The 12,334-nt window shown below is 36.1% G+C and overlaps 3 protein-coding genes across 4 annotated transcripts in view; 1 reads left to right on the top strand and 2 right to left on the bottom strand.

Moving 5' to 3' along the window:
- LOC108917672 (regucalcin) overlaps window positions 1-2,119 on the top strand; it is a 35,467-nt gene extending 33,348 nt beyond the window's left edge. For both annotated transcript variants that reach the window (XM_018724397.1, XM_018724399.1), the window contains one exon: window positions 2,046-2,119. In XM_018724397.1, the coding sequence (XP_018579913.1) occupies window positions 2,046-2,089 (44 nt within the window). In that variant the 3' untranslated portion in view covers window positions 2,090-2,119. The remainder of the gene's footprint in view (window positions 1-2,045) is intronic.
- Window positions 2,120-2,555: 436 nt separating this feature from the next.
- Window positions 2,556-7,352, bottom strand: LOC108917684 (endoplasmin). Its single transcript, XM_018724416.1, has 4 exons — window positions 7,183-7,352; window positions 7,040-7,129; window positions 6,251-6,411; window positions 2,556-4,728 (listed from the first exon to the last, which is right to left on the bottom strand). Exons 1-4 carry the CDS (start codon window positions 7,226-7,228, stop codon window positions 2,671-2,673), a joined length of 2,355 nt encoding a protein of 784 aa, XP_018579932.1. The 5' UTR covers window positions 7,229-7,352; the 3' UTR covers window positions 2,556-2,670.
- Window positions 7,353-8,426: 1,074 nt separating this feature from the next.
- Window positions 8,427-11,539, bottom strand: LOC108917657 (ruvB-like helicase 1). Its single transcript, XM_018724377.1, has 4 exons — window positions 11,071-11,539; window positions 10,690-10,993; window positions 10,374-10,636; window positions 8,427-9,204 (listed from the first exon to the last, which is right to left on the bottom strand). Exons 1-4 carry the CDS (start codon window positions 11,209-11,211, stop codon window positions 8,542-8,544), a joined length of 1,371 nt encoding a protein of 456 aa, XP_018579893.1. The 5' UTR covers window positions 11,212-11,539; the 3' UTR covers window positions 8,427-8,541.
- Window positions 11,540-12,334: the final 795 nt, after the last annotated feature.

Below are 12,334 nucleotides of genomic sequence, written 5' to 3'. Positions count from 1 at the left end.
AGTGCCGTGGTTGGAGGGTTCGACCGAGATCGCGCGGATACTTTCGGCGGCAGCTCTAAAGGCGTGAAAACCTATTATGGCTTAGCTGGCCGTTAGTAGTCGGGCGATTCGGTTCGAATTTGGATATGACAACCACCTAGCGATACTCTAGTGTGGTTGGAGGGTTCGGCCGAGATCGAATGAGCGGAACGGCTGAAAACGCGGAAAACGTGAAATCCGCGTTTCCCCGTATAACGGCGTTTTGGCTCATCCGATTCGGACGAAAATTTAGTAAGATAATGCTAGCGACTTGAGGAGTGCTGCATTAAATTTTGACACCGATCGCTCAATAACTTTTGGAGTTATTGGCGATAGCGTCCTTGACCAATTCAAAAGGGTGGTGAAATTTCTAATGGCCATTTCCAAATGTCATCGTGAAGCGTCCCGGGGTTCGACTGCAGGTTGCGAGAGCAGCGGCAGTGGTCACTGCGCGCCGGGATGGCAGACCCAGGCGAGATCGGTCGCGATGCGGGTGACACTGGAAAGGTCGGTGAAATTGGTCTTTAACGCTCTGGGAGCGCTATCGCCGTGAGGATCGATGTCTGAAGACTCTCATGGAGGCTTTTTCATTCTGCCCGGCCGACGGCGATTGATTTCGCAACCGTGGCGGGTTTTTGGTTTGAATTGGAAAGGTAGGTGAATATGATTGTTTCGCCTCCTTTTCAATTCAGCGGTCTCCGGCATATCCGTAGGTACAAGATTATGACTTCTATGAATATACGGGGTGTTCTGAAATCCTGAAACTCGCTCGAAGGGTGGAATACGACAATAGGTATTATATGTATATTATTGTGTCATAAGTATAATTGGAAAGAGATTATTATCATCACTGATGTTAATCTCTCTCCAACACTCTTTTAACCATACATCCTTATTATTAGAGGTATACCTATCAACAATTTTATCATTGTAATCTTAAGGTAACAATCTGTCCAAATATAGGTATACAAAAATATGCAGGACATTTCTATTTAAAAAAATTGAAGGTGGCTTTGTTTCTACATTATCTAAATGTGTCTCAAAATTCACGATAGAAGTAGATTTGGTAGAAAGCACAAGTTCTTAATTAAAAATTATAATTGTTTTATTTATTCATAAAGTAGACAGTATATAAGTTCATATATGAAATAGCATATCGGCTAATTGGCCTCCACGGTTATACTGGCACATTCACTTTTTTGTCGAAATTTTCCATGACCGTTTAGAAATGTGGCTGAATTTCGTTGATACAACGCTCAATTTCCTCCATCAAGGCGTGCGTCGTCATGGGCTTGTTGGCATACACCTTAAACTTCAAAAAAAAAACAAAGAAAAAAGTTCAACGGTGTTAAATCGCATGATCTGGGCTGCCAATTCTGATCACCAAAAATCGCTCATGCAGTAATTGAATTGTTACTCGGGCTGTATGGCATGTGCAATGGCATCGTCTTGTTGAAACCATACGTCGTCTACATCCATATCTTGCAATTTAGGCAAAAAAACTGATTCACAATAGCGAGCACCATTAACTGTTTTTGCCTGAGCAGACGCATTTTCGAAGAAGAATGGTTCCGATGGAGTCTCCAGCGTTGATTTTCTGAACCTCAAATGCGACAATTTTGTCGATTAATGAAGCCATCAATATGGAAATGAGCGTCATCGCTGAAAATGATCTTGTTCGAAAAATCAGCATTCATAATTCATTCAACAAAATCTCTTTGCTCTCCGCTGCTCTTTCGTGTCGCAAAATCCAAATCCTGTATATTATTAGTTCAAATGATAGTATGGGAAAATTTTGTGTACGTACCTACTTATTTTTTTTAGTTCTTGTAATAGATCCTGTGAAAATATAAATGAAAACCCTGTATATTTTCTTTGGACAATTGTGCTTCTGTACATCGTTTTAGCTAGCTTGTCATATAGTGATTATTTACTGAAGAAATAAAATAGAATATTTCTCAATAAAAAATTACAACCGAATTAAGAAACTTTTACTTTTCTATACTCACAAAAATTTATGTTTTCAGCCCTCTGGAGGACAATAATGAAGACGATAAGGAGTTTTTTTTAGTTAGTTGCCAATAAAATATTTTTTTACCAATACTGTGTCTCATTAAAACTACATTGTTCCTAATCCGTATGTAAAAAAATACATACAGGGTTAATCAGAGTTAACCTCATTCCGGACAGTGTGATACTACTTTTGAAAATAAATGGGATGTTTCATGTGAACATTTTTCCAGAAATACTTCCTTATCGAAATATGTGACGATTCCAAAATAAAAATTTGTGAAATCAGCCAAAAAATAAAGTTACAGGCTTGTAGCATATTTAAGTGTGACACCCTGTATAAATTCATCAAATTTTTGCCTTCTAGGTTGAAATTTCTTAATCAATATTAAACATCCTCTGAAGTTTTTTCAAAACTGTAACACCTGACATCTTGAAAAAGGTTATTTTAGCTAATGATCCCAAATTTTTTTGGATCTATTTGTACGGTGTTTTAACATAATCGATTTCCGATAACAAGTGAAGGATAAAACAAATAATAATTTTTTATTTAATTTAAATTACAAATACAAAAATTATACAGTCTTTTTTAGATCGTTTACAACAATCTCATAATAAACACGCTCACATTCACGCTATTATTTACAGTTCGTCATGCTCTTCGTCTCTCTCCTCCTCATCCTTAATATCTCCATTCTCGTCCTCTGGAATGCCATCCTCGGGAACATCTTCCTCTTCCTCCACTTGCTCGTCCAGAGGAACCCCTAGCGTCTTTCTCATCATAACTTCGATGGACTGGGCAAAATCGGATGTATCTTTCAGCATGTACCCAGATCTCAGAGTTGCCGTTCTGAACATCATCAGTGCCATGTCTTTCGCTGTCGGGTCATCCGCATCATCGTTAACCCTCTTCAATAACTCTCGCATCAGCGGGTGTCTTGGATTGATCTCCAAGGTCTTCTTTTGGTTCAAATAGTAGGACCTCTGAGGATCATCTGATTTTTGATGGGCATTGGAAACGGCAAGTCTTTCCATGTTTCCGGTCCAGCCGAACAAGCTTGCTACTAGAGCACAAGGGGAATCTGACAATCTTTCGGATACCATAGCTTTGGCAACGTGATCCTTCAGAGCGTTTTCCGACAACCATTTGGTGAGGGGCTCAAAAGTGGTCTTCAACTGATCCAATTGGTCCTTGCCTCCTTCACTTTCGGTTAAGGAGAACCCTTCCTTGGCAACGTTCTGGAATTTCTTGCCTTCAAATTCAGGAAGGGCAGAAATAGTATATTCATCGACCGCTTCTACCAGGTACAAGACTTCGTATCCCTTACGCAACAGCCGTTCAACAAAAGGTGACTTTTGCACCTCGGCTTTCGAGGCTCCTGCGATGTAGAAGATTTTGTCTTGTTTGGGCTTCATCCGGCTCACATATTCTGCTAAGCCAGTCTGTTTATTGTCATTGGAGGAGAAGAAATGAAGAAGTTTGGCCAATCTGGAGCGATTTGTTGGATCCTCGATAACTCCCAGCTTGATGTTTGTGGAGAATTCCTTCCAAAACTTCTCAAAGTCCTCCTCAGGAAGCTTCTTGAGCATGTCCAGTACTTTACGGACCAACTTTTTCTTGATCACCTTGATAAGTTTGTGTTGTTGCAAGGTTTCACGAGATACGTTCAAAGGTAGGTCGTCCGAGTCCACAACTCCTCTGACAAAGTTCAAGTATGAAGGCATCATGTCGTTAAATTCGTCAGTGATGAATACGCGACGAACATATAATTTTATATTGTCTGTTTTGGTGCCATATTTGTTGAAGCTCTCAGACGGTTGGACGGTGGGCACGTACAATAAGGCCTTGAAAGTGACTTCGCCCTCGGCTACAAAATGAATTTTGGTCAAAGGCGAATTGGTGTCCTTGGTTAGGGCTTTGTAGAATTCGTCGTACTCCTTATCTTCGATTTCTGAAGGCTTCCTAGTCCAAATCGGCTTGCTGTCATTCAGAAGCTCCCAATCCCAAACCGTCTTCTCAACCTTCTTGGTCTTTGGTTTCTCGTCCTCTTTCTCTTCCTCGACAGCAGCATCTTCTTCATCGGCAGTTTCCGGTTTTTCCTCTGCTACTTCCTCTTCAACTGGTTCCTCTACAGTTTCCGTGTGACTGGTCCACAGATAAATCGGGAAGTTAATAAACTGTGAGTATTTCTTGACTAAGGTGCGGACAGTATCGTGTTCCAAGAAATCCTTGGCCTCTGGTTTCAGTTCCAAACTCACAGTGGTACCTCTCTTCAAACTGTCACCTCTAGGATCTTCCACGATACTGAAGGTTGCCGAGTCAGACTCCCAAATATACTGTTTATCATCGTTGTGCTTAGATGTGACAATGACCTTATCGGCTACCAAGAAGGCAGAGTAGAAACCAACACCAAACTGTCCGATCATATCATTCATATCTTGAGACGACTCCGCATTCTGCATCTTACTGAGGAACTCGGCAGTTCCAGACTTTGCTATAGTACCCAGGTTGTTGACAAGGTCCTGTTTCGTCATACCTATGCCTGTGTCCGTGATATGCAGCATTCCCGAGTCTTTATCCGCTTTTATTCGAATGTTCAGCTCTGGTTGAACATCCAGAACACTTCTGTCCGTGAGAGATAACATACGGATCTTATCCAAAGCGTCGGAGGCATTTGAGATCAATTCCCTCAAGAAGATCTGAAATAGTCACCAGAAAAATATACAAATGTGCTAAACAACAATTTTCAATAAGTTATGCAAAAGTTCCATTTTAAAATGAACAAGAAAAACAAAATTTTTGCTTCCGAGTTACATAGTGTTGACTTTTACTAAAACTGCAATCTCCTGTAACTTTGGAATCGCTCCACATATTTGGATTAAATTTTCTACAAACACTATTTTTTGTGTCATTACTATCATCCTACATGTTATCTTTTCACAAATGTTGATAAATGGTGGTAAAATTTGATAACGAACGTTTAGTGGCTGCATACTATTTTAAATTTACAAATAATAATAATAATAGCTAAAAGTCAATTAATTTTATTTGCAGATTTTAAAGTTATAAAAGTTTTTCTATATTTCTATTACAATAATAAATGTACCAGATATTGAATTCCTGACAAAAATATTATGATTTATCTTAGCTCAGTCATGATATCACAAATGAGGATTTTAAGGCTGGCGTTTTATAAACAAGAAATTGCAAATGATAGAAGAAAATCCATCTAAACTATAAAAATGTGGAAATACAAGGATTCATTTAATTTTTCGTATTGAAAGATCACGGAGAACGTGTAAACAACAGAACATTGAAGAGATATTGTTTCTAACTTGCTTAGATTTTCTAAAATGCTGGACAAGATAATCAAAATTGTGCATAAAAACGCACTCCTTAAGGACAACATACAATAATATCTCCAGTACTGCACTCAATAACACTACCAAGTCCTACCTTTTTTTCCTGCAAATATTCAACTATTTCTAAATAAAAATGATACATCAGTGAAAAAATAATTGCAAATTTAAGGGCTAATTGAATATTCTAGTGACCCTCATATAATATTAGATTTATCACAATATGACATAGTATCTTTTAAATTAAAATAAAACTAACAAAATTCAGTTGTCACTAAAAACAGAAAAGGTAACCATCTTATTCTTATTTCCCACAAAACAGTGTTTTCTACAGAAATCTTATAAACACCAAACATTAACAGTAGAGTCCGGCTCTTTAATCTTTTAATAACATATTAGACTTCTGAGTGGGCTAAAGGGGTACTAGGTATATTTGTACAAAATGTTATCCAAGAAAATGCAGCAGTTGCAAAGTAATAGAGAATTACAGTTCTGTCAAAGCCAACAGATAAACCATGCAGTTCAGAAACGTTTAACATTAAAGATAAACATGAGATGTTCGGGTGTTAGCTAAATGTGCTCTATATTTTACTGAAGTTGGTAATTATAAACCTGAAACACCCTTGGATATAAAATTTATATAGGTTTAGAAATATTTAGAACATAATGCAACTAAAATACTTATTGAAAAATTAAAATATAATCCAATAAGGATAGAAATGGTAGAAATGAAAGATCTTATCAAATAAATTAATCCATTCCTGACAACTATAAACCTTTAGGTACCTAATCAAAAACTAAGATTAAATACTGAAAATATATTGATAAAACATATTCTAATATTAAAATATAAAAGACTTACTTCTTTATTCCTATAAAGAGAATTAATAATGAGTTTCATCATCCTGTTAACTTCGGTCTGGAATGCGAATTTCTCAGATTTCTCACGAAGCTCCTTAAGCTGAGCCACATTGAGGCCATCGAGCTTAATTGCCTCCTCTTCACGTTTAACAACTTCGTCATCTGCAACATAAAGTTAAAGTATTGATTACCAATTACCATTGCCAACATAGATAAACACTTAACAGTTCATTAACAACGGTATTGATCAAACACGTGAACATGAAACATTCAGATGAAGAGCAAAAAGAAAAACAAAAACCCTTCAAACTTTCCTTCATTGAAAAAAATTTGCCTGGTCGATCTAATATACAAATACACAAGCCGCTGCATTTACGTAAGTAGCTTTAAAGAACTAATAATTTATTTAACAAATCTCTGTCGCAGCACCAATTGTTACCCCAAAATTTTACACAAAATATTCAATAGATAACGAATACCATGATGAAACAGTGAAAGAATGGTTGAAAAAACTGAAAGTTTGTGGCCCTAGAGAAAAATATGAGGATTCAATAACAGAAAATCAAAAGTAAGTATTTGTTTAAACTTTCAATAAGTTTACTTTAAGGATAATTTAGGAATAACTAGTTTTAATTCAGATTATTTGTTAGATATGGGTGGTATCACACGCGATTAACAGATGCTGACCCAAGAGATAGAAGGTTAAATTTTCACAAAAGAACAGATATTCTTGTAAGAGAACATCTCATGAACTATGCGAAAATTAGATAATGAATAAAGGAAAACTCACCTGTTCTTGAACCTTCCCTGCTGGCCCCCAAGTCTATATCAACAGTTTCAACATTTTCTGATCCCCCAGCTTCACTCGCTTGTGTGGTACCTGAAGTTTTTTTTTAGTAAAATTCCAAAAAAATAATATTATAATTTACTTACCTATAAGAATAAATAAACCTATGAATAAAAATATGTACTGCTTCATAGTTGCAGTTTAGGTAAATTTTAACGCATCAAATCAATTATATTTTATTTAAAAAACGCCGGCAGACGAAAAAAATTATACGAACGACACGAAACACACTCAAAATATGAATGTCAGAAATTTACGTTCTAGAAGTCTTTTTTGGACACTGCCAACCAATCGAACGTCACCACGCCAGATGACGTTAAATGTATTTTGATATTTAGCCAATCAAAACTGATTTAATCATCACATATACAAATGGCCTCAGTGGATTGGATAAGCAGAGAAATGTATTAAGCTGGGAAATTTGAATAGCAGGTGATGGAAAAGTAATAAAAATCGATAGTTTATAGTTCCACGATTATCAATACAAACTTCTTACTAAACACTAAACTCAAGAACTTCAATTAAAGTAATAAACTTTCATTGATGTCATAAGCAATAAAACGACTTTATGCTAAAAATGTGTATTTCATTTATAGGAAAAAATTGATATAAATATCTATGCAGCCCTTTATACACCAATGTTGGAATATATACAGTTTATACAATTTTTGTAATACATAATACAAACAGAACCCAATACAAATATACACCCATATAGGTATACAGCGTGTCCCACTAGTGGGACGAGTATTATCAAATGACATTTACCTACTTGATTTTTTTATTTAACTCGAACCTTGGCATTTGTGGAGGTATAAATCCGCAACACTAATTCATGAAATTAAAAATATCTCCTCAATGGTTGGCTTTAGCCATTTTCAATATGTATACCTTTTTTGTTCAAAAAGTCCAATATTTCATATTTTGTTACTAAATGCTGTATACGGGGTTGGCAAAAAAGTTACTTCATATTCAATGCATAACGTTGCCTGCAGAGGGCGCCTCATACACGACACTCAAAAATCATTATTATATTATTTTTCCCATCATTAAAAAACCTCTGTTGAAAATTTGAAACATTTCTCACTAAAATTATAGAAATTATTAAGGAAAAACCATTTTTTATTTTTCTCTTTGACACCCTGTATCTTTTTTATTATGTGACTTGGGATATAGGTATTTTAGGTTAAATCGACTTATCTTTACCCAAGGAATCTCTGGTATCATTTGTGCCCCTCCATTTAAATACACCCTGTATACGCTACTGCAGCAACTAGCATACTATTTTTACAATTAAATAGTGACAGAATTTAGAAATAATAAACATCTCTACTCACAGAAACATGACGTTTATTGAAATAGAACTATTTAAAATAACAAAACGCATTCAACCTTTCAACACAACATTCACTAAAAAAAAAAACAAACATTCTCAGGGCTACACCCTACATCATATATTTCTCTTTGTTCTCGGTCAAGATCCTCGCCGACGACTTAGCATCCAAAAACAAAGAACCAACTTCCTCGACATCTGCCTGAATTATGTTATTCCTTCCGTTAATTTTAGCGGTGAGGTAAGCAGGAGTTAGCAACTGCACCGCATAGCGCAATGTCGCCTTCGTGCCAACTTCTCCTAGAGATATCAAGGCCTCGTGTTCTATCTCTAATCCCTCAGTGTTAGCCCTTAACTTGAGGATTTGCTCCATATCGGATCTGTTATAGGGAATCGTTCTGATAATAAGCAGCCTATCTAGCAAATCCAAAGGAATTCCATGTGGGGCAAAAATATCATCAGTTCCCCTTATGAGGCAGCGGCCCCTGTTGGTAGCAAAGATAACTATGGGGGCTATGGCACTCTCCAGAGCTCTGTGCAAATAAGTGAATGTTTCGATGTCCAACATGTGTACTTCGTCAATAAATAACACTCCGGGTACCAATTCGGCTATGCCCTGGTCTATGTATTTGTCCACTACTTTGTTGATTTCTCTTCTTAATTTGTCAGTGATTTCGGTTTTCTTTGGTTTTAGCAACTGCCCCATCATAGACAGAACATCCTGGCCACCTTGTGGTTTAGCATTGGCCGCATCTAAATCATGCAACGTTACATCCTAAAAAAAAAATAGTTTAATGAAATTTAAACTAATGATAAAAAAGTTATCATATGTAGAACTCGACACACATGCGAATGAATATGAATTCTTTTTTCACCTTATAGAAACTAGAAGTCATGAACTCCAAAGTTGAAAATCAATTTTCCATTGACATTTTCTTTGTTTCTCATTAAATTTACATAATTTTTAAGTCAAAGCTACGTTGTTTGATGCTATTTCTACTAATGTATTCAATTTACCCATAGCAATTTGGGGGCACAGAGGCAAAAAACCTTCTACAGTATTGGCCCTCAGAAAAATTTGTAGGCCCATTTTTTAAGACTCAATGATGTCAAAGTCAAGCATAAATTTTTAGTGTGTTATTCTACAATCTAGCATAGAACAAAGCATACATTTTCATAATATTCATTAAAATGGGCAAGTTTATGGGGGCATCATTTATGATGTTAATCATGAACTGTTAGATAAAACGGCTGGTCCAGTTATTCCTAATCGTGTCGGCTTAGAAAGATCAGAACATGTAAATTAAATCCTTATTAACTCAATTCCTTTCCGAAGGATTTGTAAATTTAACCGGTCCCCTTTGCAAACAAAAAAAATCGAGTTAATCTAATCACAGTTTCCAAAAAGCCCTATAGAAAGATATTTTTCCATGTTTTGTTAGATTTGTTTTTTCAGGTAGCCTCCTTGTGAATGGAAGTAATAAATATTGATATAACGAAATTATATATAAAAACTTTTAGAGAAAAAGATTTTAAAACGACAGTTTTAAAAGTGTTAAATATAACTAGAATAATGTCAACTGTATTTTTACCTAAGCGATATTTGCCCTTCTTACTAAATTTCTTTTTAAAAAACATAAATTCTTCTATTGAAGTCAAACAATGTTCTTAAATATCTGAAATCTAAATATACTAAAGATATCTAACCCCACAAACAAGATTCCTAATTGTTTCTACGTAAATCAGCAAAATATTTAATGATTTTTTACATTTTATAAGAATAAAATAGTAGCAGACCCTATAAACACATGAAATACAGTATGAAATGAAACACGCAAAGATAATATAGGTCATTTACCTCTCCACCTTACATATGCACGAAACTGTCTCTGAGCTCTAATTATAAAGAGTGTCAAAAGCAATTAAAAATAGAACTATATGTACCTGAACAACCTCCTTTTTCTTGTGTACATCTCCCTTAGGCAATGGTACATATTCCTCAGCTTCCAGATCGAATTCAGTAGCGTAAGCGTCAGATCTTCCCTGACGTTTAACTGCTCCACTCGTAGCTTCAATATAAATAACATCTCCAACTTCCACCTTTTCCTTTTGCAGAGCTTCATAAATACTGGGGTCAAGCTTTAATTGTTTGCTGCCCTTTGCAGTCCTCAAACCAATTATTACGTGACTGACAGTTTTGCCGTAACCTAAAGTATAAGCATCGTTTATTGAAATATCTTACTTTTAAAGCAGTCCTTACCTCCAGCTGGACTTTCAGTTTCCACCGGCGTAAGTTCACTAACTTCGCCTTCATATACCTCCTTGGTTTCTCTAATACGTAATCCAATAGCTCGTCTGAAATTTTCCATGAGCACCTCTGTTTTCTTAATCTCAGTACTATATACTTCTGAACCCACCATTGGGCAAAAAGGCACTTTGGTTCCTAGTTCCTGAGCGATGGCTAAGGCGATAGCTGTCTTCCCAGTACCTGGCGGGCCAGCTAATAGTACTGCCCGACCAGCCATTTTCTTACTTCTAATCATATCTACAACGACCCCGGCAGCCTACAATACATTTAAGAAGAATACGATACATTTAAATTTAGTATGTAGCGTTTGATAAACGGTTAAACAAAACTAACCTCTCTTGCTTGTTCTTGGCCCACCAATCCTGCAGCAGATTGTATAGCAAACCCATTTTCATCCAGCCCTAAACCTTTGATATGGCTGTGGGCACTAATCCTTTGAGTTTTTACGGTGCTCTTTACTTCTTCTACTTTCATTTTTTTAAATTGTAAGAAATTTTAAACACCGGTTGTGTTTATTGTTTGATCGAACTTCCCTTCCCTTTCACTTTTACTATTTTTTATTATTCTTATGTTGGTATGGTGATAATGACAATTGACACAAAACATTTACACAGATTATATATGTACAGTTGGTCGTTTAGAGTCGGTTCTTTTGCCTTTGATCTTGGGTCCTCAGATTTCGTTTTTTTTTTAAACGACTGGACATCCAAAATTTAAAGCCCGGTGCAATTTCGTGACGCTAACACCACAAGACATTCTACTGTTATACTGTTATTATAGATACTTACGGCATTCAAAGGGCGCGGCGGTAGCCGAAGCGGCCAAGACTTGCCTACTGAGGTGAACCCAAGGATTTTATACAAATAAAATCCTTGAGGTGAACCAGGCTGTGCGGCAAAACCGTAGTGGGTTCGAATCCCGCACGCAATAGGAAAATTCGAAGGAATTTTCCTGTCGTACCCATGGATGTTTGTGATTGTTAAGGTGGAGGGTAGTGTAAGTTAGCAGGCAAAAAGGGTCAAGTATGGCCTAATTGCTGGTAACCTTCATGACCTTTACCTTTTTTTACGGCATCCAAAAGAAGTAAAAACCAAACTAAAATTTATTTAATATGCATAATAGTATATATGTACAATCAAGACTTGGGGCGTAAATGTTGAGAGCACGTGTCGAAGACCATTTTTAACGAATTTTTCTGAGTGTACATTTTTCTCGCTTCTATTATTATTTGTTAAGAGTTACATGTTACATTTTTTCTCAGCTTTCTAAAGGTGTTTTATCATGTAAAAAACTAAAGCGTTCTGACTAGACTAGAATTCAGGTCTGAAATCTGTTGCAATTTAATTTGTTCTTTTTATGTTGAATTCTGTGATGTCACATAGTATTCGCAAACTATATGCATAATAAAGATTAGGGGCATAAATGATATTCAACATGGTTGGATATATTATTTTCATTTTTTTTTTTTTTTGGGGGATTAAAGTGGGGTTGCCAACCGTCCGGATTTCGTCCGGACTGTTCGGTTATTAACTCAATTGTTCGTGTCCGGAATGAAAGGCAAACCGAACACAAATTTGTTCGGTAATTCTAGTAAATA

This window comes from Anoplophora glabripennis, unplaced genomic scaffold (genome assembly GCF_000390285.2).
Source record: "Anoplophora glabripennis isolate ALB-LARVAE unplaced genomic scaffold, Agla_2.0 scaffold44, whole genome shotgun sequence".
In the NCBI taxonomy this organism is placed as follows: domain Eukaryota; kingdom Metazoa; phylum Arthropoda; class Insecta; order Coleoptera; family Cerambycidae; genus Anoplophora; species Anoplophora glabripennis.
This window is presented reverse-complemented; position numbering and strand designations above follow the sequence as displayed.